The following is a 25,067-nucleotide window of genomic DNA, read 5'->3' as shown; positions in this document are numbered from 1 at the left end:
AGGCACTTTCTGCTGTTACAGCTGAATATGTGCGCATATGATATTCCTAAGAGGATCACAATGTCTGGTTACCTCTGGAACACGTTTATAGCTGAATTCAATAGAATAGAAAAAAACGAAGGGGCTGTGGTAATATCTCAGCAAGGAAAACATCTGTATCCATGTCCCCACCTGGCTGTGGGTGAAACGATGTCAATAACACGGGAATAAAGGCAGGAAATCCACGTTCTCTTTCGGAATGCTGTTATCTCTGTCATTCTCTGCACTGGAGGAGACCGAAGCAAAGAGCAGAAACTCCCTCTAATCCAACCTTGCTCTTCACGCCTTAAAAATAACGGTCCGTAGGACAACGCCACGCTTTGCAGCGCGCACAAGCAACTTTCCCTCAGCGTTCAAAAGCAAACAAACAAAGACGAGAAGGGAAAACCCACACGCCCAGAGCCCAGCTCCCGTTGCCTCAGGCCGCTCGCCCCGTCCCGCGCGGCTCTCTCACAGCCCCGACGCCGCCGAGCCGCTCCGCACAGCCGGCAGCCGTCACCGCCCGCTCCGTCACCTCGTGGCGGACGGACGCCGCTGCAAGCGCTCGGGGCGGGCACGCGCGCGCGACTTCTCCCCCTCCCCCAACCCCTACCCCACACACTTCAACCCCGCCTCCCCCTCCCTCCCCGCTTCCCGCGCGGCCGTTACCGCGTGGCAGTTCGCGCGCAGCCGCTCGCGGGGCGCGTGCCGCCTCAGAGGCTTCCGCGCGCGCCGTGCGCAGCGCGTGAGGGGAGGCGGGCTGGGGCCGTGCCCCGCCGACGGACCGCTCCTCCGGTGAGCGCTGGGAGGCGACAGCGAGCTCCTCCCGCCGGATCCGTTCCGGGGAGAGCGAGCCGAGCGGCCAGACTTTTACCTTTTCTCTCTTTTCCCGTCGCTCTCCCCACCATGCTCCGGACGCCGCCGCCCGCGGGGCAGAAGCCGCGGCTCGGCCCGGCGCCCCTCTCCTGAGGCGATGCGGGAGGCGCCGGCGGGACGGAGCTAGCGAGACCCCCGACCGCCATGCGGGAAGAGAGAGAAGCGGCCGCCTCCGTCTCCCGCCGCGGCCCCGGCAAGCCGCCGCCGCACCGCCCGCAGCCGGACGGCGCGGGGCCGCCGCCGCCGCCCCCCCCGGCGCCGCCCGAGAGCCTCCGGAACGGCTACGTGCGGGGCTGCGCGACCCCGCCGCGCCGGGACCTCCCGGAGAGCGTCCCGACCCCACCGCTCTGCCCCGGCGCCGCCGCCGCCTCCTCCTCCCGCCGGGCGCTGCTCAGCCTGGGTGCCCTGGCCGCCGTCGCCCTCTCGCTGCTGGCCTTCCCCGGCCGGGGCGGCGCCGGCCCGCAGGACGGCGGCGGCTGGCGGAGCCCCCGGGCGTTGCACGCCTTGCTGAGCCTCTCCCGCTGCCTCAGCCCGCTCTTCAGCATCGCCTGCGCCTTCTTCTTCCTCACCTGCCGCCTGGCCCGCGGGGAGCGCGGCGCGACGCGCTGGTGGCTGCTGGCGCTGCCCGTCTGCTGCTACTCGGGGGACCTGGTGGCGCTGCGGTGGCTGCCGCCCGCGCAGGGGCGCGTCGAGGAGACCCTCGCCCCCGGCGAGCCGCGGTTGGCGGCGGGCAGGCTGCTGGCCGCGCTGGGCTCGGTGGCGGCGCTCACCCTGCTGCGGAGCTCCGCGGGGCTCCGCCGCAGCCTTCTCGTCCTGCTCTTCTCCGGCGCGGTGTGGCTGGTGTCTCTGACCGGCCTTCAGCCGCTGCCCCCGGCCCTCCGGCCGCTGCTGGCGGGCTCGGTGGGGGTGGCGGGCTGCCTGCTGGCTCTCCGCGGCGCCGAGCGCGGCATCTTCCCGGCCCGGGGCCGGGCGGCGCCCCGGCAGCACCAGCCGCAGCCCCGGCTGCCTGGCGTGGAGGACAAAGTGCCTGCGGTCAGACCCCGGCGGAGGTCGAGCTGCGTGTCCCTGGGGGAAGCTTCGGGCAGCTACTACGGCAGCAGCAAGATGTTCAGGAGACCCTCGTTGCCTTGCATCTCCAGAGAGCAGGTAGGTGGCTCCGGGACCGCGGGGAGAAAGTTTGAGGGCGGCGAGCGCGCCGCTCGCTCTCCCGGCTCCTGTAGGTGTGTGTACGGGGTGCCTGCTGTCACGCCGCTCCTTAGCGTCTGTTGACTCCTTAATTCGGTTCCGCAGGATCGGTGCAATCCTTGCGGGCTGCACGGAAGCTAAGTCGCACCGATGCGTGCGACAGAACGGAAGCTTCGCTCACTTTTTATACGGATTAAACGCTAAAATCTAACCCTTCTTGCTATCAACAGCCTTGTTTATTTCCCAAAGCCCACCTCCTCTGCTCCTGGCAAATGTCATGAGACAAAGCCTTGCTGGCTGCTCTCCCCCTGCTTCTTCTCGCTTTCTATCGACAAAAAGACTGCCAAGTGCTAAAGGAGAACTCGGGTTTGGAGGGATATTATTTACCAGTTTGGGACAGTGTTTGAGTGGCAGGGTCCTTCTGCCTCGCAGATTACCGTGTCTGTTTCTCTGGTCTCCAACCATCTCTCCCTCGCTCCAAATAAATTACCATTAGGTTTGAGCTCTTTGAACTCAAGAAACTTCTACTTTTTTTTTTTTTTTTTTTTTTTTTGTAACCTCAGAGAGAGCTGTTTAGTAGAGTCTGGAAAGATGCCTGAAACATTCAGTTTTCTTGAATGGAACTCTGTTGGTTTCTGCCTCCTGGAAAACTTGTCAATGAGTCCTGTTTGTTTTTTTTGTTTGTTTTTTGCTTTTTTGCAGGGCAGCCCCCATGTGGGGCAGTTGATTTATATTTGGTAGGTGGCACATGAGCAAGAGGAGCTGGGTGTAAGCGGCCCAGCTCTGCTGGAGCGGACAGTTGACCCCGTGCTGGGGGAGCGTGGGGGCATTGGGAATGAATGGCAAGTGCCCGGCTTCTGTGAAGGGATTGTTGCCACAAAACCCCCCATCTGTTGCTGCGGTGGCTGAAATTCATAAATGCCAAATGAAATGTTCTAACTTTGCTTTGTCGTGCGTTCCATAATGCGCTGCTTGTGATGTGAAATAGGTCGGAGGAAATACGAGGCAAATCTGAAACAGTGCAGCAGTTTGCGAGCGTTTCTTTCTCTGCATTTACGCAATAGAACAATACAGAAGTAATTGTTCTGTGCGTGAAAGGTTCAAATGCCAGTCTGCTGGAACAGGCGTCAGAAGGTTGAAATTATCAAGTGCAGACAATGGGACAAACGTTAAAATATTGTAACAGCAGTTAAGATACGTGGGGAATATTGTACAATAGTTTACTTTCTCTGCTCCCTTCCCTTCTAGATAGGAAATGCTCTCCGTTTGTATTGTGTTTGTCTACAATATAAGAAACGCAGAAAACGCAGTAACAGCTTTCATTAACTTTTCTAGACGATAAAAGATATTTGTTTTTATTCAACTGAGTAAGTGTTTCCTTTGATATTCAGTTCACTTCCCATAAAATACGTATATATTTCAAGTGAAGACATTTAGTATTCTTTAAGTAACATCATAAACGTCAACCTAACTAAATGCCTGGAATTTATTGGCAGTACTTAAATCATACGTGTTCATAGTAAAATGCAACTGCTTGGTAGACTTCCAGAATTTGATATCTTCATTATCACTAGAAGTGAACAGTAACGACAAAGAGATCTGAAGTTCTTTATTTTCCTCATAAAGTCTATTACACCTTACAGTAAATATTTGTGCTTTATTAGCCATGATTTAAATTGCATTCGGAGATACATGTTCGAGGCAGTGTTTTATGAGGGATTTTTATGAGGACGATGCAGGTGAAATACTCAGCTCTCGTGTTTGACTTGGAGAGATATCAGACATTGCAGAGCTGATAAAGTGTCAGCTGCTGGGGTTGGGGGTCACACGAGGAAGGAAGCCTATGGTCTGTGAGTGTGTTTGACCAAACACTGTGAGGTCTTTATGTTGTTTCCTTGAAACGGAAGGAATATATGCACTTAATGCTCTTCAGAGGAGCATTTATTGTGTGAACTTTCTTGATTCACTGCATGTTTTGTAGATGTTTAGACAATACTGCAAGGCTTCTTTCTCAATATTTTAATAATATTAATATTTTAAGATAGTGAAATAGGACTGCTGGGAAGGTCAGTGGAGTATGAGGAACGTGCTGCTGGATGTTTGCTGTGTCAGGAGTACTTATAATGACGATATTAGTTTAGCTGTCATTCAGTTTGATGCATTTTATATGATTGCTTATGCACATTGCACCCCTATAAGCAAGTGTACATAAGAACAAAAAAAGGCAGATGTAGATTTTAGTTACTTTGCAGGGGAAAAAGGGATTGCTGGTATTGACATTAAGTTTTCAGATACTTGTTGAATTGGAATTATGCCCAACTCTGTCTTAGTACCACGAGAAAAGAAGTGTAGTGTGCTGACTTCTGTTTTCTTTTTGCATAAATAAGCTTAAACCAACAATTCTAAGGGATCTTTCTGCGTGGAGAGTAGAGGGAGAGGGGGCAATTCCAGGTGTGCACAACCAGTAGTGTTCACACAGTGGAGTCAAGTGGAGCTGTCACTGTTTTCTGAGGGTAGAGGTAGGAAGAGGCCCTGTGAGCATGATCCTACAAGTGCTTTCTGATTTGAGGAATGTACTTCTCAAATTCGGGTTTCTGTTTTTTGTTTGTCAACAGATAGCAACAGTCGATAATTATCTTTGTTCTTACCTGTTCCACGAACATCCATGCTTTGCTGTCAGAATCTAACTTGTGCCATATGTGCTTTTTTTCTGCCGTATGTGTGGCTAGAGATGTAGTTTGGTGGGTGCAGGAAAAGAGTCTTGAATAGGCTTTATCCTTGAAACGTCATGCTACTGTACTTAAATGCCATTTTCAAACATACAGATAGCAATATGTGTAGAACAGAAGGAAGTAAATTAAGGCTAAAAATCATGCAAGCACAATGTCTTCTGATTTCTACTATATTAACAGGGAAAGTTAATGCAAATTTGTATGATGTTAGCAGTAAACAGGCCTTTTTGTTTCCTTTTTTTCAGTATTCAAATTGGGCCAATTGATGAGTCGTTTAGCAGTGCAATTGCAGTATTGATTGCAATTACAAATGCTGTGCAGGCAATGTTTTGACTAAATGTTTTAATGACGTGCTAATGTTAGCATATTGCTATCAAAGGTGTTGCCTGCATTGGCTGTTGAATACTTACTACGCATTTCTTGATGTTCTTTTTTGTTTGTTGCTGCTTCTTGAAAGCCAGGTCATGTCAACAAAACCGTGACAGATCACTACTGGGACTGGTCAGATCTTATAAATAATCTCTGTCTTGAAAAATACTGTAGTGTAAAACATTCTTTTTACATCCTTGTGAATGTGTATATGAGAGCATGTAACTACATGTAGGACATGTGATTCTAAAATGTCTATTTGTCTTTACTAAGAGAATAGGCCTTTCAAATTATGTGCATGGGACACATGTCCAAAACAACCTGCAAATAGAGCTAGGGTTTTTTTGTTGTTCATTTTCTTTTTAAAATTTCCTACCTATCTGACTAGGTTCAAACAAGAAGTAAAGCTGAGATGGATAAAAACTTCCATGCTGTGCTCTGTCAGCTGAAGGAAGAGTTGTCTCATGTTTAGGCTGGTAGATTGATCACCAATTCTTGCCAATTTCCATTTGTAGCTATCTTATGCCTTTTATCTTGTACCTTCTGAGGATCAAGTCTTATCTTGTACCCTAGGAAGATCACGACTTGATTTAGAGTCTAAAATGTAGATTTAACTTTTTAAATTAACATAGTTTAATTAGGCACATATAAGCTGTCTGTTTCTTGTTTTTAAAACAAATTATATTTTTCCTTAGCTGCTGAGGCGATTGGTTTCCTAGGGCAGAAGATACCTGTTAATAGGTATGTTACATTGCCTTAAAGTTTTCAAGTTCTGATACAGTTTCTAGGTTTGCAGCCTAGAAAGATGAAATGTATCTTCTTCTATGCAACTGAGATGATGAGCTCTTTGCAATGTTCATCTTTTCCTGTAGTGGTGGTTGTGGTGACTCACCACAACTGAACCTGCAGGCAAAGCTTTGTTTCTGTTGTTCTCCGTATGTCTTGGGTTTTTATTGGTCATCTCTTGGGGTGAGGGGTGGAAATCAAGGTAGAAATAAGTCTGTGTTTAGTTGTGAATGCAATCAACTTCAATAGAATGCAGCTGAGTGTTGGAAATACACAATAACAGTGAGTGTTCCAAGAAATGACAGTCATGGAGAACAATTGTTGCAACTATTACTTTGGATAAGTAAGATTATTTCTGTCTGGTTCTTTCTGGCCTTGACAGAATGTTTTGTGCCAGGCAAAATGAGAAGGCTTCGTAAGAGTTGCGTCCTTTTTTTTTAATTCTTTTTTTTTTCTTCTCCATTCTGAAGTTTCTTAGAGTATCTTCAAGTTTCTAGAAGTATCATACCAGAAAGAAGGGATCGTTTGAGCAGTCTGCCTGTAGAGACCTATAGAGAGATTGAAGCTTAAGATGCTGTCCCTGTGGCAGTGATCACCAGAACAGTAATGTGGTTCAGAGACTAACAAAGAACGCTGGGAGTGCGGATAAGAAGACTGGTGGCTGGTAAGAGCTCTGTTAGCTAACTGTAGGGTAGGCTGGTTTTCATATATCCAGAACTGCATGGCAGTTTGCTTTGGACAGAAGTAGCACACTTAAAGCAGGGAAACGTGTTTGTAACTTGTCAGTGTAGCAAATTAGCTTGACTGTTTCTGCAGGTGTGATTTCCTGAGGACAAGATGTAAAGAGAGAAATGAATGAAAGTGAAGACATCTGCTGAGGAAACACTGGAGAAATCTGGGGAAAGTATTGCAGGTGGTGTGTTACAGGAGTGACTGGAATGCCAGTGGGCAAGAAGTTTGTAAGAACTGAGTTATCAACTGCGTGAAAGGGAACCAACAGAATACATTGATAAAACATTGGTTTTCAGCTTTGACAAGTAAGCTATTTTAAAATTATGCAAGAAAATGGTAGAGATGTAGAATAATAAGTTCTCAGAAGTATCTCTAGAGTGGCAAAAAAAAAAAAAAGGATGGTTTCCATGCTGTAGGTCATAAACAACATGTTCTGTGAGGTTAAATATGAAAGGAGTGAGTATGACAAGGTGTCAGGTATATTTAACAGAGGAAAAGACAACTCATGTTGAGTTGCACACTCCTATTTGTGCATGTATGTGTCTGGCAGTACCATCCTAATGAAGGAATGTGACCAAACTGATTGAATGCTAAGGCCTTCGAAGCTTCAAAGATATGAAATTCAACTAAGCTTTGTGAAAAAAGGTGAGTGGGAAGACCTGCTGGAATATGCTGTGACATACAGCAAGTCCATAGTGTGAGCTGGTGCTCCATACTAGAATCTCACCTGTTTTTCTAGAAAAAAACTGTGGGGAGAGAACTGAAATGACTTGTTAAGGTGAGAGTTGGCGGAAAACAATTCTTAGCAAGATGAAAAGACACAACAGAATATATTATATTGGGGAGTAAGAATAATGGGACTTTTTGGCAACTCAGTAGGAGTGAAAGTCTGGAGGGTAATTGAAGTCTTGGGCTGGATAAGGAAGACTTTTCAATAATTGAGTGAATGATAGTGAACAATTAAATGCATTGATCACTTTGAGGACGCATTGGAAGTTAAGGAATACTTGAGTCTTCCAAACAGACAGGAATCAAGAATAGCAATAGATTAGAAGTGATAGGATATTGTGATCCATCAACTTATTTGACAAGGGAAAGCATGATGAAAACATATTGGAGAGATCCTTCCTTCAGCAGGAGTGAGTTATGTGAGTGGTGTTTGGGCAAGGGAGAGAAAAAAGTGTCCTAAGAACTGGGTGCTCCATAAAAAGAATCACTGCTGATACAGAATTGTAGCTTACTGATCAGGCTAATATTTGAAAAACAATCAGTTGTTTTGCGAAAGCATATCCATAAGTTGATCCAAAAGTAATGCCTCCTGCTTCTTTCTATGGAAACTACAACAGCTAAGAAGATCACAACAACGCTGTATGATAGAGCAGATTCTCTACAAAACATCAGTTTTTTAACGTAGTCATCACCATTAGCTACGCTTTTTCACCAGTGATAAACAAGAGCCTGCATACCGTGCTCATGAAAATCTGTACCAGTGGAAGTGACCCACTGCCATCACTGCTGAAACGCATCACTCACCACCTCACTGTGCTCACATCCATTGTTTGGTCTCCATAAACATTCAGCAAATCTCAGTGGGTGCAGATTGTTTCTGCATGAAGGAATTTACTGGTAAACCGTTGCTTCATCTGTGCTTCCATGTCAGATGCCATTTTGTCATACTGTCCCTCTGCTGCCATCTGTCACGCAGTGACAACATGTAACAGAATGTAGGTGGGAAGGTTCAGCCTCTACTGCCCTACCACCACCATCTGCCTCTGACAGCCTATAATAAAATAGGAGGCATTACTTTCAGAGAAACCCTCATAATTCAAATAGAGGCAGCTGCTGTCTAGAAGTTAGCGTTGATATGTCTGGTTTTCTTTTCATTAACTATCCCTACTTTTCGTAGCTTTTGTGTCTAGCCTCCTCCTTTGAAATGAGCAAATTCACAGGTGGAGGAACAGAAGAAAACACAGCCAGAGAAATGGTTTTTGTACATGCCTTCATTTATTTGGTAGTTTGGCATCTATGAAATGCAGTGCTGCTATGTAGAACATTTTTTGTGTGCCAGTGCTAATCTCATTTTATACAAAAAGAGTGGAAATAGCTGACAGACTTCCAATTAAATGGCCTTGAATGTTAATCTCGTCAGGTTTAGTTACCCAGTTCTGATCTGCCAGCCTTAACATTCCTGTCTTCAAATCTAAATACTTTAGTTATTTAATTAATTTAGTTAAGTTAATTAAGTTAATTTAGTTAAAGGGATATTTGCAGCAAACGTTTGTTGTTCACTTGATAAACAAAAGGTTGTTTCATTGATTGTTAAAATATTCTTTTCCTTACGTACTTTCCTTTAAGATATTCTAGATACCATAGAAAATATACCATGTGAAGCTGCTTTGAATTTGTTTTTGAGAAATTGTCCCTCTTTTATGAAGAAGCAGCATGAATTAGCGAAGTAGCTATAACCATGTTGGTAATGCTAGCTGGAAAAATATGCAGGTGGTTTAATTTGGGATGAGCACTTTCAGCGTGCCCAGACCACGCAGCACTGCTCCCACCCCAGCAGAGTTGTGCTGCGATCCTGTGGCACACCTGCCTGTGTGACACATCTATTGTCATTGCAGCTTCGTCTGCAGAAGTGTGTAGTATCAGGTTGTTGGAAGTGAATGAGATGTCACTTTGTGGAGAGGGTTTTTATCAGTTTGACTGAAATAACAGCTTAACAGTGAAACCTCGCATGGGCATCATGGCATTAGAGCATCTCTTTTAACCTTCATTGTTGGTCGTATTTTGTTTTCTTTTTGATTAAACTCTTTTAAAACGATGGCAGGCAAAATTAAGGCCTTGAAAAGGCATTTTACACTAGATTCACTGTCTGTATCTTTAGCATGATTTTTCTTCTAGTGTGGCCTAAAATTAAAGGCTTATATATGTGTTTGGGAATTCTGGGGCTTTTTATTTTTCTTAGTTTAATATTATAAAGTAAATTACAAATTATGTTCATTCTTATAAAAACCTTTTTCTAAGTCCCCGTGGGTGAAACTTGTTTAACCACATCAGCAGTACGGCTATTTTTGGTCTGATGGATTCCTTTAAAGGAATTCTAATTTTCTGAGTACTCTAGCACTGAGTGCTCTGATTTCTGACCAGTAGGACTTCTGGCTCTTTGGAAGAGCTTATATCTTTTCTTGTGAACTGCTACTATGGATAAGGTTTTTTAATGTTTGGTGATAAACACTGACCTCACTTCAAACAGGAAATAATCTGTGTGGTGCCACGGAGCCTTACAGTGGACATGCCTTACAGAAGTGGGCAGCCGTTTAGCTGGGTTTGCAGCTTGGAGGGGATATGAACTTCTTGTGAGCTTTCTCTGGGGCAGGTACTAATCTCTGTATTTATAGGACGTCATTAGTATTTAATAAAACTCAATGCCACACGTCTAGACTATAACTGCTAACTATATAAGAAAAAAATATATTTGAGAAATCTTAAATAACTCTTTTGAGTATTGACCACAGTAGCCTCTATTTCATTTGATTTGCCATCTAAACGATGCGGTCTACTCACAGTATTTTTGATATTTATTCTTGTAGTTCTGTAACCCTACGTATTACCAGTCCAAAAGAATTACTCCCATTGCATAGTCTGAGCTTCAATTTCAGTTCATTTAGGCTGCTTTTTCTTAGATACAAGCAGTTCAAGTCCCATGTGTGAGAGCAGGAAATTTGTGTTAGAACCTGAAGGTGTGATTAGCACACTGAAAAAAGTTAAAGTCCTGCTGTGCCTGTGAAATACTGTCTGCTCTGCATTGCCCTGCATGAATTGGCTTGGACTGAAGGAATTGAAGGCACACCAGCACAGCTTTGCCCTTAATTAGCTGGGACATGTGAGAAGCAGTCTTTACTTTCCAGGAAAAGAAAAGTGTTGATGTGGGTTACACTGCTCCCGTTGAGACTGTCCATACAATAATGCCATGGAACAGAGATGTATCCACTGTGAGTTGTTTGTAGCCTGGGGCAAACACACAAACCTGAAGGATTTGAAGGTCTTTGTTCATTCGGATGTCTCAATGTAGAATAGAGCACTGTATTTCATATCCTAGCTTGTAAACACAAGCAACTTTGTTATCTGCTCCCTACACACTCTCTTTCTGTCCTTTTGTTAGCTAGCTACATAGCATCCATTTGGGAATTACTGAGGTGTGCTCTGAAAGGAAATTTCAAACGAAAAAAAAGAATTGCAATGAGTTCCAATTGATTGAACGCACAGATGTTTGTCTAGGCGTTTTCTAGTTGTTGGGTGTTTTTGTAATAATAAAAGAGCTGAGTTACTTGGAATCTTTCCAGTGATTAAAGGAATGCAGTGTGTATGTCGATATGAAGTTAAAATGAGTGATTACCATCATGTGATAAGAGATAACTTTGTGACGCTATGGCAAAACACAGTTGAAGATATGTTGAAGACAGTGAACTTATTTTATGTAGCTATAGACAAGTATTCATTAGAATCTATCTACGAGTTTCTTTTTTATTCATCATAGAAGAATGTTTCCATGCAATGGTAATACTGAAAATCTAATTTTTCTTCCTATTTGGAGCTTCTGGTTGGACAAATTTGGTTAAGAAAGAAGATTTTGGAACAGCTGTTCTGTTAACAACCAGTATTTCTGTTGGTTTTAATTTCATTTACTATAACTGGCAGCACTTTCGTTAGATGACAAAGAACTTTTTAAAAAGCTTGAAAATAAGGGGTTTGTGTGTAACTTTATGAAACGTGTGTAAGTTTTGAAAATAAGAAGGCAGGCAGTGGCTATTGCTTTTGAGTGTAGCCTAGGTTTTCAGATCCTCTGAGATAAAGACTTTTGTATCAAAGACATCTGAGAATGGTCCGAAGGAGAAAATAGTACTTCTGTCTCTGAAGGATAAAAATTCTTGTGGAGAATAAAAGTCAAAGCTAAGATACTCAGGATTGAAAGCTGTTTTGTTAAAACCAAGTAAAACTCTGTTTACATATTAAATTAATTTATGAATTATGCCTTTTATTAAGATCATTAAGGGTAAAAATTCAAGACAAATCCATTTGGAATTTCATGTGTTATTTAGAAATATGAAATTGGTATCCAGTTTTAATTAGTGCTCAGGAAAGTGTTGCAGCCTTGGAAAAGGTTCAAGCTGTGTTTCATAAAATAAAGTGATGTAATTCAGAACTAGCTACGAGTCAGTAAAACTTCAGTAATTGACCTCTAACACTTCTCCATTGAGTAATAAGGGATGTAATATAAATGATAAATAAAAATATAAAATCAATAATATATAATGTAATACAGAATGTTAGCTTTATGTCATTATCTTGTATGAGACTAACTGCTGTTAAAATTTCTTTTCTAAGGGTTTGTTGAGTCTTCTATCCTTGCCTTAACATTTATTCTGTTAGGAAGCTCCCTAGAGTCAGTGGAGCATTTCTTCTTTCAAGTGGAAAACAACATGTGTTTTACATCATTTAAGGAATAGTATATGTACATATAATTATATATATATAGTCTTGCTGAAAATTCACAGGCTTTAATATAATTTATAACTTTGACTCTCCAGTAGTAGATGTTAATAGTCCCAAATGAATGCATTCTTAAAACTTACATTTCTTCTGCCTGTCTGATACTGGACAGGCATGGTATGCCTTTAGATGGTACATCTGTATTTTAAATTCATTTTGCTTGAAAATACATGAAAAGAATTTCCTAGAAAGTAAATGATCAATCAGAAATTGCTTATTTGCTTGTCTCTGTCTCAAAATACCATTTTTCTTTCTCTTTCCCTGTCTGCAACTGTTTTAATTTTACAATCATTTTAACACCTCTTATGACCAGTGTGTGTTCTTTGTTCACTTTCTACGTATTAGAAGACCAGTAACATAATTTTATCCAAAATTACAGATACTGTTCAACAAAGACGAAAGTATCCTGACTTGAAAATATTTTTACTTTTTTGGAAACCTTTCAACCAAATTTTTTTATTTTAAATCACGTAGAACATTTGGTAATGCAATTTATTAAAAAGAAGGATTAAATATTTCCTTGCACTTACAACAGTATTTCCAGAATCCCTTATGTGAAGGGATTACTATGTTAAGTCCATAACTGAAAAATGATGCATATTTAGCCTGCCTTTAAGAAGCCATCTGTGTTTATTTCTGATGTACAGACTGCACACTTCATGTTAATATCTTGCAATATCGCAAACATTTTTTTTTCCCTCTATTTCTGCAAATTAGATGTAAAGTATTTGTTCACCTGCTTCATTTTCTATAAATGTAATTGCAAATTTGCCAGGTCTGAGCTGTTAACACTCAGATTTTTGTAGATGGAAGCTTATTCTTTTGCGCTCAAAGAGAGACTGTACATTTTCAGCAGTTTCAAAGCTGAAATTAATCCTCCATTTACTTTGTGGGTAGAGGGGACAGAGGTTCCATAAGTTGCTTTTGGAGAGCAGTAAGCATTTAGCCATCTTGCTAATGTTTTGCCTAAGTCCATTCTAAGCGAGCGAGGAAAGCAAAGTAGGAGTAGCTTTGGCTCTAGTGCTGTAGCTGTAGCAAGAATAGCTGGCTGATTAGTGACGGTAGGGATTGAACTGTGCTTCAACAAATGATTGCTAAACAACCCTTTGTTTCTCCTCCATTCAAAAACAAGGGGAAAGAATTAGAGGGTTTGTATCCTTCAAAGTATCTTCCTGCACTGTTTCGCCTGATCTTTCCGATACTGACGTTTGTATCTGAATTTGAGCTGTTTCATTCCGATTACCACTTGGGTTGTAGCAGGATTAGTAAGAGAAGAGGAATATTTTCTTTCTTGATGTATAGAGCTCTATTTGCCATGTATAGAAAGAACTCTGGCAATTAAATTAAACCAGACTTCTGCAGAATTTTTTTTAAAAGGAAATTCTGAACTTTATTTCTACTTTCTGAGTAATGCTTTGGCTCAGCATATCTTCTAGACTCCCAGCTGTGTCTCAGGTCTGTCTTTTAGTTCCCGTCAGCTCTGCTTCACTCTTTGAGATGCTCTGCAATGATACCCCTGCAGATTACAGGAAAAGGGGTAAGCCAAGAAAAGCCAGAGTCAACAGCAGTGACTTCCCTATGTTTGCCTCCTCTCAAGTGTCATTTGGGAGGTTATTCAGCTTGGTGGACAGAGCTATACTTTTTTCTTGTGTCCCAGGCAAAGCATAGCAGGAAACAGAGCTGGGGTGTATCTCACGACGGTACGTTCTATAGCTGGGAGACTGTTATAAAGCATGTAAGGGTTCTGAGTGTTGCAGAAGTGTGTTTGATCTTTGGTATTTGGATAAACTCCCAAACGTATCACAAGGCTCACAGAGGCCAACCTTCCCTGCAGGATGGCCTTGTTATATAGCAATTAAATGAAGGAAACAACTAAGTTATTTGGTGCCTATTTAGGTATGAGTAACTTTTTATGCCCTCTGAGAGAACTTTCTGTAGATGTTTCTTTGCTATCTAATTCAGATAGCTAAAAATTCACTTTCTCAAAGTTAACCTGAGCAACCATTAGTTAATTCTGTACGATCTTCCTGAACCTTGAATCCCATAAAATGCATGAAAATCATCATGCAGCCGCCACAAAAACTATACCTTAAAGGACCAAGGAAAGGAAATTGCTGTCAACATTTCTCAGTCTGGAGATGAGATTTTTTCCATTTGCCCCTGGGCCTTCTTTGAATAGAGCTGGAATCTTTTGGATCCCAGGGTAATGTTATTGCTAGTGCATACCAGTATACTGTTTGTTTTTGTTGGTTTTTGGTTTTTTTTTTTTTTTTTTTTTTGAGTTTTGTATTAGTGTACTCATTTGCCTGCACACCTGGAGGTTTGTTGTTGTTGTTTTTTTTACCCCAATGCTTTTGTTTTCTTTCATAATAAGACTAAGATGTGACACTAGATTTGAGCAAGAAGACCTCCCAAGAAACTAGAAAAGCCATGATGAATTTGGAAGATTTAGGCTATATCCTTTGATTGGAAAACCAGGGCTGGAGTTCTTTTTAGAGCAGTGAGCAGTTCTAACATGCTATGAACCTGGCCTTTGTTGAAGGGTGAGGGGGGAAGAGGAGGTGGGCAAAATAATCACTAGCATTGTCTTCTTCCTGTACCTTCAGCTTTGTGGTGTCTTTCTGACCACTGCAGAGAACTAGATGCTCTGATAGGTTATTCTGCTGGCTGTCATCTGTCTGTTCCAGAATGCTTTGGGGGGGGTTTCACACTTAACACTGCTCTGGGTAGATCAGTTGGTGAAGGTGAGAGACCTTTTTTTTTTTTTTTTTTTTTTTTTTTTTAATCAGTAATTTCATGTGCATTTTGCCTTTGTGAAGCACTGCCCAGGGTTGTTTGGTTTGTTTTGTTTTTTAACAAAAACGATGGCCTTTATCTTTCCTTTTTTGCTTCCTTTGTGCCCTGTGATTATTCCATAATGCTGAAAAAATAGTTAAGTTTTGCACCAGATAAACCCTGATGTTAGCACTGATGTTAGAGTTCTATGCTGGCAATGGTTTGTTGCGTATTTATTCCTGTCATGAAATAGCCAAATCCATGCTTAAAAGGGATTCCTGAAATTGTCCACACTGTTTTGTGCAATATGTTGTCAGGCCAGTGCACGTGCTCTTTGATTATCATTTAATCCTAAAATAATCATCATTAATTTGCTCCAGAATCCACAGTTCCTGTGGAAGAGATGATCAGTAAAATTCTGGAGTTGTAAAATTAATACCAGAGGTACAGATAATTGGATGTTTTATGTAGAATCTGCAGGTGTTTGAGCTTTTTACGTTTCAGTGAGCACAGGCTCTCAGTAGCGTTCCTGCATTTATGTTTTAAATGCAAATTAAAAGATTAATTATGAACTTTTATTTAAGATTGTTTTCTTTTTCATATCTTTTTTTTTTTTTTTTTTTCTCAATTCAAAAGAGAACGCCGCTTAGGCAGCCTGTGCAGAAGTGTGAGAAAGTTAAGAATGCGTTTGTAAAACATTTCTGTACAAGTTGATTTCCAGATACGATAGGTTAACCATAAAGCTGCTAACCAAGGGTTAAGCTCAGTGTGTTTCTCTGGCTGCTGAGTGAAACAGGATGCAGTGACTACATTGTCAGACTGCTGGTGTGAGTGCAAACAGATGAGGAAATGCTGGATCAGGCACTTCAGCAACTTGGGCTGTTACCGAGGAAACCGTTTGCGTCATACTTGCCGGCAATTAGCTTACAGTTCTTTTATTTTTGATAGTGTTGCAAGCTGAACTTGACTGTTACAAAGGAAAAGGCTGCCTTCATCTCCAACTGTTAGGTTGTGGCTGGGCTGTGGCCGGTGCATGTGAGAATTTGCTAGTGTAACTTGGGATAAATTGCAGTTATTTCAACTCTCCAGCCCGCTTCTGCACATAAGGCTGAGTTGCTCTCAGTTCTGGACAACGTGCAATCATATTTTTTCTTTTCTGAGCAACTGATCATTCCTAGTTAATGAAATTAAGCACTGCACAGGTTTCACCAGTGCTTCAGGTTTCCCTGCCTTGTCTAGCAGTGGTGTGTACAGAAATGTTACATATCCATTTTGAAAACTTGTTTTCGTATTACTCGAGGCTTAACCTCTGAAATGAAAGATTCTCTTCCTAATATATACATATTTTTACCGTACTGATGAAACTTCAGCAACTTTCAGTGTTACCTTATCACCGATATAAACCAGTGAGTGTTGCAAACAGTATGTGCTTTGTCTCAGAAAAATCATCATTCCTTCTGCTTTTTGCTTAAACTGTGAACAAAGTCACAGTGGCTGGTTTAATATTGATGTATGTTGTTAATATGGGAATTGCCTTATGGCTGCTATGGGAAGTTAGTTTTTAGAGGGAAATCATGCAATGAGAAGCAGGTTAAACCAAGAATATTTGTTGCTGTCTTTACCTTTCTGTTGTTGTTATGTGAATAAACGAACTGCTGTTAATAGTACGTAGTTGCAGGCTAAACCTGTTCAGATGTCTAGCACACAGTACACATGTTCCTGTTTATATTAAGCTTAATAAGTTATTATCTTTTTCATCTTTGAGTACTAGGATTTTCAATTTACTTTGGAAGAAGCTGCCCAATTTTATTTTATTTTATTTTATTTTATTTTATTTTATTTTTTAAGGAAGGTTTTTTTCTTAATAGTGACAGACAATCACCTGGAGCTGTATCTGAAATCTATAGGCAAAGCTGCTTTAAAAACAAACAAGCAGGAGAACTTAAATGAGAGGCATGGAAAGATTGCCGTGGGTACCTGTGGTTCTGCACAGTTGTGGTAGATTAGATAAACTTGTCCACAAAAGTCTAGCAGCCTGTGCTTTGGGGGGCATTTTTTACATCCTATACAAATGTTGTCTGTACTTAGCTGGCCGTTTGGATTGCATTGCACGCTGCTATTGCTGCCTACCTGGACTGAGATCTTTCTATGGGATTACCTTTGTTAATATTATAAAAATACTTGGGGTGGGTGGAGTTGGCTGAAGCACTGAGATGCTGTTCCAAAGGAAGAATGAATGCTTTTGCTATTAGTTTGAAATGGTTTGACTGACTTGTCCAGCCTCACTAACACATGTTGTTGTGTGCGGCCGTTGCTTGATATGTGCTTTATTTGGTGTGCATTCACCGTATCTCCACCTCAAGTTAGAAGGTTTTACCATTCAGAGCAGTGAGTGCTGGGGTTTAAATCTGTAGTTAAAAAAAATGGTTAATAGAGGTGTTAATAAAACAGGACCCGGATAGCTGAAGTTCATGTAAATTTTGTCATTAATTTTATTTACTGCTGACAGTAAAGTGGAAGTTATGGTGCTGACAGATCACGGTTGGATTCTGTGAGTGTATGTCTAGGAACTTTGCCATTAGTTTAGGCAAATGCCTGTAAGTTACGCAATGCATCAAACATATGGAATATTTTGTTTTATCCTCATTTAGTCATTTTGCCCTGTAAGCCTTGTCATCATCTTCAATGAAGGAGGTGGGAGTTATATGACCACATTCTTATTTTTAATGCTGTTTGATTAACTCTATTTAATCTTCATTCCGGTACTTGTTATTTTCCAAGTGCTTTGTAAGCTAACAATACTCAGCTATTTTCTTTCCCAGCTTTCTTATTGTGAACCTGACTGTTCAGTATATACACGCTTCGAAAGATTCGTTGGTAATAACAGATGTAGTGGCAGTAGGAGTACCTGGTAGTATCTGGCAGTATCTGGTGTGTAATCTTGCAGGCAGTATGGTAAGGGACCGTGTTTTTCAGCAAAGTCTGTGAAGTTCCATGTGATTTCTGGAGAAGTTTTGTTGTACGTAGATTATAGATATGTCTGTTGTAGTCTCCTAAGTACATAAGTCAGCTCATCTCACACTGTACCTTCTATAACTTTCAGAACATGTCATTTAGGGGAGTGCTATGAAAGAGAAAATGGTCTCTTCCATCTTCCTGTGATTGTGATTCTTACTGAGGTTAGCAAATCTGCAAATAGTTCTTTGCAACTCTTACACTGTGCAGTATTATATAGAAAATTGCACTGAAAACAGCAAGGAAAACAATTAGTGATGTAAATTCACTTCTGTTCACCAGCCCCTTTCTCCTAATATTAAAATCTCTGTTTACTCTAAGTAGGAAATTTCTCTACAGCTCCACCCTGAGGAAACCCCAGGTTTAGGCTGTAGTAAAGCTGTGAGTGGACTGCTTTGTTTATTTTGGAGTTTTTGAGGATAAAAGCTATGGGGAGTTACTGAGGGACATGACTTGGCCACTTCTAAAAACTTCCAGGTGCGTCACACACTTTCCTTGCGTGAATTTCTTGTTTGTATATTGTCTGTGTCCAAATAAATGATTATTTCACATTTTTATCAGTGTTAATTTTTATCTCTATCTGTTTGGTATCCACGTTGAATCTGAGTCTTTTATTCACTACAATTTAACAGTTTACTTAAATCCTGTGGAATGGAAAGCTCTTTTCTCATTGCCTTAAGTATCAGTTGCAGGCGATCTTTCTGGGTCATCATATTGCACTATAATTTTCTCTGGGGATGCTAATTTTATTTAAATAAATTGATTTAAAATGTCTTCTGTGTACGGCAGCTGTTTAGAGGAGATGTTTACTAAGATGCATTCTGGAGGCAGGGAGTCCAAGGATATTTAAGATCAAATTATATTAATAACTCTTCCATACCTCCCTCTAATTTTGGGATGCTGAACTCTTTTGAATATGCCTCTGATATCTTCTGTATATGGTTTCCCCTCCTACCACCTTTCCAGCCTTCCTCATCATTCCTTCGCACTTTGATTTTAAAGCTAGGGTTGTTTTTTTCTTTTTGTCTGCTTGCTTTTTTTCCTTTTTTTTTTTTTTTTCTTGGCTGGGAGGTGTGGTACAATTGCAGTACAAATTGTAATTAAAATTTTAAGTTCTGGGGTCAGAGCGTACTTGGTGATAATTCTCTTGATGCAAAGATCTATGTTCGATTTAGATCGATCCTTATGTAGTCATTACAAATTTTAACCTTTAAACAAACAAATTTTGACCTTTAAACATATCTTTTCTAATCTGACCCTTTCTGCTTTAATATTTCAGTTCCCTGAGTGCTTTGTGGCACTTGCAGTGATGGAAGCTGTCCTTCCCAGTGCCATTCCTGCCCTGACTCTGTCCCTCTTTGTGCTGACACAAGCATTCATGAGACTGCACAGTGAACTAAATTGGGGAACTAATCCATGTTAAAACTAATCAGTTCTTTTTTGTAGTTCCTTGCCATGTGTCTGCATGAATGCTTTTGCTGCATAAGGGAGGGAGTGACACAGGGATGGGAATAAGCAGCTGGGGGAGGACAGAACTGCTCCTTTATTGTGGCACTGCTGACTTGTGCTCGGTCTAAGAGAAATAATGGCAGTGCTGTGTAAAGAATGTTTGTGTTAGGACTTCCCACCAAATCATTTGGAATAGCATTCCCTTGGCCCCCCAAAGCCCCTATTCTCTGTTCTCTGTTTTTTGGGTGCACTGCATGTTCTGCATTTATCTTCTTGAAATAAAAGGAGCAAAAGTCAGTGTACGATTTAGCCTTATGCACTAAGTGGGGCAGAGGGTTCCTTTGAAAATTAGTTTAGGATTTTGTGGTAAGAGATGGTATCATACTACATTCATACGTAAGAACAGAATGAGCTGATAAAGGGCACAGGTGGAATCAAATTCTGGGTATTTAGCTCTCCTTTAGAATAGTGCTTTAATGCTATCATACTAATGTGAAAGGCCTTCACTATTTCAGAATGAAGTAAATTGAAAACATGAAACTGGAACAATACTGGGTCATCTTCTGAGTCTTGTATTCAGCAGTTCATCATGCTCCCTTCTACAGTACTAAATATTAACTTGGTAATGTGGAAAAAAAACCAAAACTTTTATCTCAGAAAGTGGAAGTCCTGAGTCAATACAGCTTTCCCACTTTGATATTGCTAGATATTTTGATGATTTTTCTGCATGCTTTTCAAGTAGTAGAAATTCTAGAAAAAGTTAGTTATACAGTAAGAAAGCTTCAACTCAGTTCTCTACAGTGACTCTCCTGTGAGACTGGACTGAACTTCATGGGACAAATAATTCTCATGATTTCATTCCTGCCAGCTTCAGAGTTCTGTTAGGTTTGTAATCTTCTGTAGTATGGAATTGTGCAATCTAATAATGTGTCACTTAGTCCTTTCATAATAACTATGAATCTGTGCTGTGTTCACCTTAAAGAGGTATTTGCATATTTGTTCTTTCTACCATCCCAGTAAAATCTCTAATGTAAAAGGCATTAGCTACTGTTAATGTTCTTTGGCTGGAGGGGTTGGGAATGGAGAAATGCGAATAGGTGCACTGCGCTTCTGACTTCAGCTTTTGAATAATTCATCTGTTAAGGAGTATATGCAAATGACTCCATCTGGAGTCCTCTGTCCAGGCCAGGGGTTACTAGCACAGGAAAGGTACAGAGCTGTTGGACTGTGTCCAGAGGAGGGCCACGAACCTGATCAGAGGGCTGGAGCACCTCTCTTACGAAGACAGGTTGAGGGAGTTGGGCTTGTTCAGCCTGAAGAAGAGGAGGCTCTGGGAAGGCCTTAATGTGGCCTTCCAGTACTTGAGGGAAGCATATAAACAGGAGGGGGACCAACTTTTTATATAGTTTTGTAGTGATAGGATAAGAGGCAATGGCTTCAAACTAAAAGAGGGGAGATTTAGGTTACATGTTAGGAAGACATTCTTTATTCAGAAGGCAGTGAGGCTCTGGCACAACTGCCCAGAGAAGCTGTGGATGCCCCATCCTTGGTGATGTTCAAAACCAGGTTGGTTGGAGTCCTGGGCAGCCTGAGCTGGTGGGAGACAGCTCTGTCCATGGATTTTTTTTGAGGTCCCTTCCAACCGAAACCATTCTATGATCTGCTTCCATTGTGAACTTCTTGAGATCTTTTTTCTACCTTATGCTCAAGGTTTATTCTCAAACAGAGAACCTTGTGAAAGCACTTGCAGTTCTGCCACTTTGAGATGTTATATTTGTACATCTTTACCAAGTCTGAAATATTACACCTTGTACTGTGCAACTAACAATCGTTTTCTAACTCAAGGACTGATTCTGATCACCCAATTAAGGTATGGTGGTTTTCTTGTTTGCTTGTTTTTTTAATAATGCTAGGGAAGATAAGTAGAAATTTGCACTTAAGTTGATATTAATAAAAAAAAAAAGTTGATTGTATCAATGATTGTCAAAGATTAAATTCAAGTATAGGAAAAGTGAGAGGAAAAAACATGAAAGGAACAATAAACTGGAGAGAAAATGTTAATAGCATAAAGAAGAAATGCGATTATAGGTAGAAAAAGCATAAAACTTGCAACGGTTGTTTTCTTTAAGTTTTGGTTTGGTTTAAGTTGAAATAACAAGCTGAAGCTTGATCACCTTGATAAGTCTTGATAGTTTATCCTGTATGCTGCTTATTCCTATCCAGAAGATGGAGTTAGAATGCTTTTTAAAATACTACGTAACATGAAGGATTTAACAGTACTTGGAGTTTTATGTATTTTGTTGGTGTCTGTGCAACACTATCTGTTCTACACAATGCTCTGTGAAGTATGAAGAGCCTGCAAGGTCCTCTGTCACTGCTCTGTGAGATTTTGAAATAAATGTGCCCAGATGGCAGAAATATACTAGACAATAAAAAGACATTTTAACTGAGAATATTGTTAGAAATATATCACAAGAAATAGGTGAGAGCAGTGATTCATTGACCACGAGTTAGGCAGCCGCTTTTGAAGAGCGCAGAATGTCCTTTATCAGTCATCCATTACGATGACTACAAAAAGATAATGACACTGCACCATCTTAAGAATTACAGCAGCTGCAGTTTGTGATGTCCGTATCTAATGCTGCTCACAGTACGACCGAGGCAATTTGCAGCATACTCTGAGGAAATTAGGTGAGTGTGGGTGGATATTTTGTGCTGAATTCCATTCCGCCATTAATCTTTTTGACTAATTGAACATTTGGAAAAGTAGCCTATAATGCTTAAATATTTTGCCAGTGCTCCTTTTGAAGTCCATCAACTGTAAAAAACAGAATATTTTATGAAAATTACCCTGTGTTTTTTGTAAGTGCTCAGTGCTGATAGGGTTCCAAAACAAGGCCAGAATAGGCAATTCCAATCTTATCTCCTTTCTTTGTCTTCTGTACTATGTGAACTCTCCAGTCAAAAATTTCTCTTGTATGTATTTCCTTGTATGTTAAAAGCTTTGTTCTACATGAGAACGTAGTATGTGTTGATTGAATCAGTTAATTAATTAGCTGAATTTCAGCCCCGTGTCATTTGAGGAAAATTCTGTCATCTTTTGGTCAGAAACATGCATTGGACAAGTGATTTCACAGTGCTCTTAAGTGTTTTGCTGTATTGGTATTTAATAGAGCTCTGTTAACAATAACGTTACACATAGAGGGTTATAGATATTATTTGTAATAGATTGGTATTTATTAGACTTCATTAAATAAAATGAAGCTTGATTCCTCCTCCTCTTGGGACACATATATGGCAAAGGATTCTTGTTTTGCCAAAATATTTCAAGATAATATTCTTGGAAAATAAGATTTTGTCAAAAAAATTTCTTAGAAGTTCCAAAACGTTTTTCATGTACAGTAGGAAAAATAGGAGTATTGAAATTATTATGAATATTGGGTATTGATTGGATGTGTGGTTTTTTTTAACTTCATAATGTTTTTAAGTGGTTTTGTGTAGCTTTTTGGTTTTATTTGATTGGAAGATTGCTGCATTCTGCTGCCCTAGTTACTCAGTAATGATTGTTAAAATGTGTACATGAGCATAGCCCCAAATTCTAAAATGTATTGAAAGTAAAATGCCTATCATTGATAAAGCATTCTTCCCACTCCATTTTTGGATCTATGTAGTTAAAGACTGACTTGTTACGGTGTTTCTAAATATTCAAAAATGTCCCTTAGTTTCACACTGAAGTCTTGAGACTTATAAATAAATAAATAAGTCTGCACAACCCATTCTTATATTAACAAAGCTATTTTCAGTGTCAAAAATATTGTCCAAAACCTTGAAATGAACACTTTAAACTTAAATTGTAGCTTTTGTTTTTCAAATTTTGAAACGTGTATTTAGTATTCCGACTAGTTTCAAAACTTACATAAAGTTTACAATAAGCTTCTTTTGCTTAAGCAGCTGTAATCCTTTTTAATTACCATTTTTACACACCAAACAACTTACTTTTCCAGTTTTCAAAGTAGCAGCTCATTTTCCATTTCCTGAGGCAATTAATTAAAGCTGTTTGTGTGATAGCGAGAGTTAACATTGTTTAAGCGTAATAGTCTGAGTCAGTCTTATGGTGTTTGTAATAACAAGTTTCCACATCACTTTTTTAAAGCACTGATATAATTTTCTTTTTTTTTTTTTTTCATTGTAGCGTTAATGAATTTAACCGTTCCATTCTGTAAATTAGTCATCATTTCTTTTCTACGTAGCTTTTGCTGGTCTTAGCCAATTCATTTTTGTAGACTCCATGTTGATTTCCCTCCAAATAACAGTTCTTCTATTTGTTAAAGCTTTAATCGTAAGCTTTCCAAGAAGAGAAAGCATCTTTAGCTATGTAAATTATTTCCAGAGTTCATTGTCAAGAAATAATTTCCTGTCTCCTGTTTCACCTTCCTCTGAAATACAAATAAATGACACTGTCCCATACTGTCAAACTGCTGTATTTGGAAAGAAATGTCTACTCCCCTCCCACAGCCATTGTCCTTTGTTTTAAGTCGGAGATGCTTCTGTAAGTTAATTTACAGTTAATATAACCCTGTATTAACATACAACCTGAACATTTTGTAAATGTTAATAGGTATCACTGCAAGAGTTTTGTCACCACTAAAATGTATGCTAAGCAGTGTTTGTGCACACGTGTGTGTGTGTGCCGTCCCTGTCATAGATGGTGTCACCTCAGTACCTCTTGTCCTGCTCGTACATCCCTGGTACCTTTGTATCAGTTGGCCTACTTCAGTTAAATTTGACAGAGAAGAATCATCTTGAATAATATAATTCCTATATGTTTCATGACAATCAGTAGCCAGCAAGTACTCTTGGTAGCCAACTAATACCTTCATTACAAGAAATACTGAAGCTGCAGTAAGTACTCTAAATAAGGGAAAACAAGGCATTTAAGTCTTGTAACTCCAAGGTGCCAGGTCATCTAGTCATAATGCAAAAGTTCTTAGGAGCTCATCACTTCTGCTCGTCACAGAGCTACCTACTCTTTTTTCTGGAAAAAGCGTGCTTACTGTTGAGTTGTTCTATTCAGGTTCTGGGAAGATGATCTTCTATGTCCTGCAAGAGGAAAGTGTATTTTTGGTCACGTTATAGGATTTTTACTATTCTTCAGTCTTTAACTTTTGCCTGAAATAAGCTGTCTAGCGATGACAACTTCATGATAAATAAAATACTGTCTCATTTATTGGCCAGTTTATGCTCTGAGCCTTTCTCATAGTCAACTACAACTGGTTTGTTTGTAACAGATTGCAGGATGGGAATGACAATGGCTGTTCTTTGAAGGAAGTGCTTGAACAGTTTTGCTTCAGCATGAGGTATGCTTTACCACCATTGCTGGAATGTGAAAGCAAGCTGTTTCCCTGTTTTTCTGTCATTTAGAAGCTGTTGAGTAAGCCACAACGTATTCTTGTGGAGCCCTGAGAAGTGAAACGGAGAGCAGATGTGTTTCACATTGGTAGCAGATAAGATTACACGTATGTTTAGATTCTGAATGTTGCCCATTTCAGCAGGAAGGTGATTTCTAGGAAGAGGAGG

At 40.5% G+C, this 25,067-nt stretch overlaps 1 protein-coding gene and 1 long non-coding RNA gene across 2 annotated transcripts in view; both read left to right on the top strand.

Moving 5' to 3' along the window:
* Positions 1 to 1,023: 1,023 nt before the first annotated feature.
* Positions 1,024 to 25,067, top strand: part of PDE3B (phosphodiesterase 3B) — a 74,944-nt gene continuing 50,900 nt past the window's right edge. The window contains exon 1 of the mRNA XM_042882202.1: positions 1,024 to 2,040. Coding sequence (XP_042738136.1) covers positions 1,039 to 2,040 — 1,002 coding nt within the window. The 5' untranslated portion in view covers positions 1,024 to 1,038. The remainder of the gene's footprint in view (positions 2,041 to 25,067) is intronic.
* LOC122185960 lies at positions 5,874 to 6,969 on the top strand. The gene is made up of 3 exons (XR_006181004.1): positions 5,874 to 5,921; positions 6,437 to 6,630; positions 6,783 to 6,969. It is a non-coding gene; the product is annotated as an uncharacterized LOC122185960 (long non-coding RNA).

Source organism: Lagopus leucura, unplaced genomic scaffold (assembly GCF_019238085.1).
Source record: "Lagopus leucura isolate 7727_CA_CO unplaced genomic scaffold, USGS_WTPT01 Super-Scaffold_100033, whole genome shotgun sequence".
In the NCBI taxonomy this organism is placed as follows: domain Eukaryota; kingdom Metazoa; phylum Chordata; class Aves; order Galliformes; family Phasianidae; genus Lagopus; species Lagopus leucura.
This window is presented reverse-complemented; position numbering and strand designations above follow the sequence as displayed.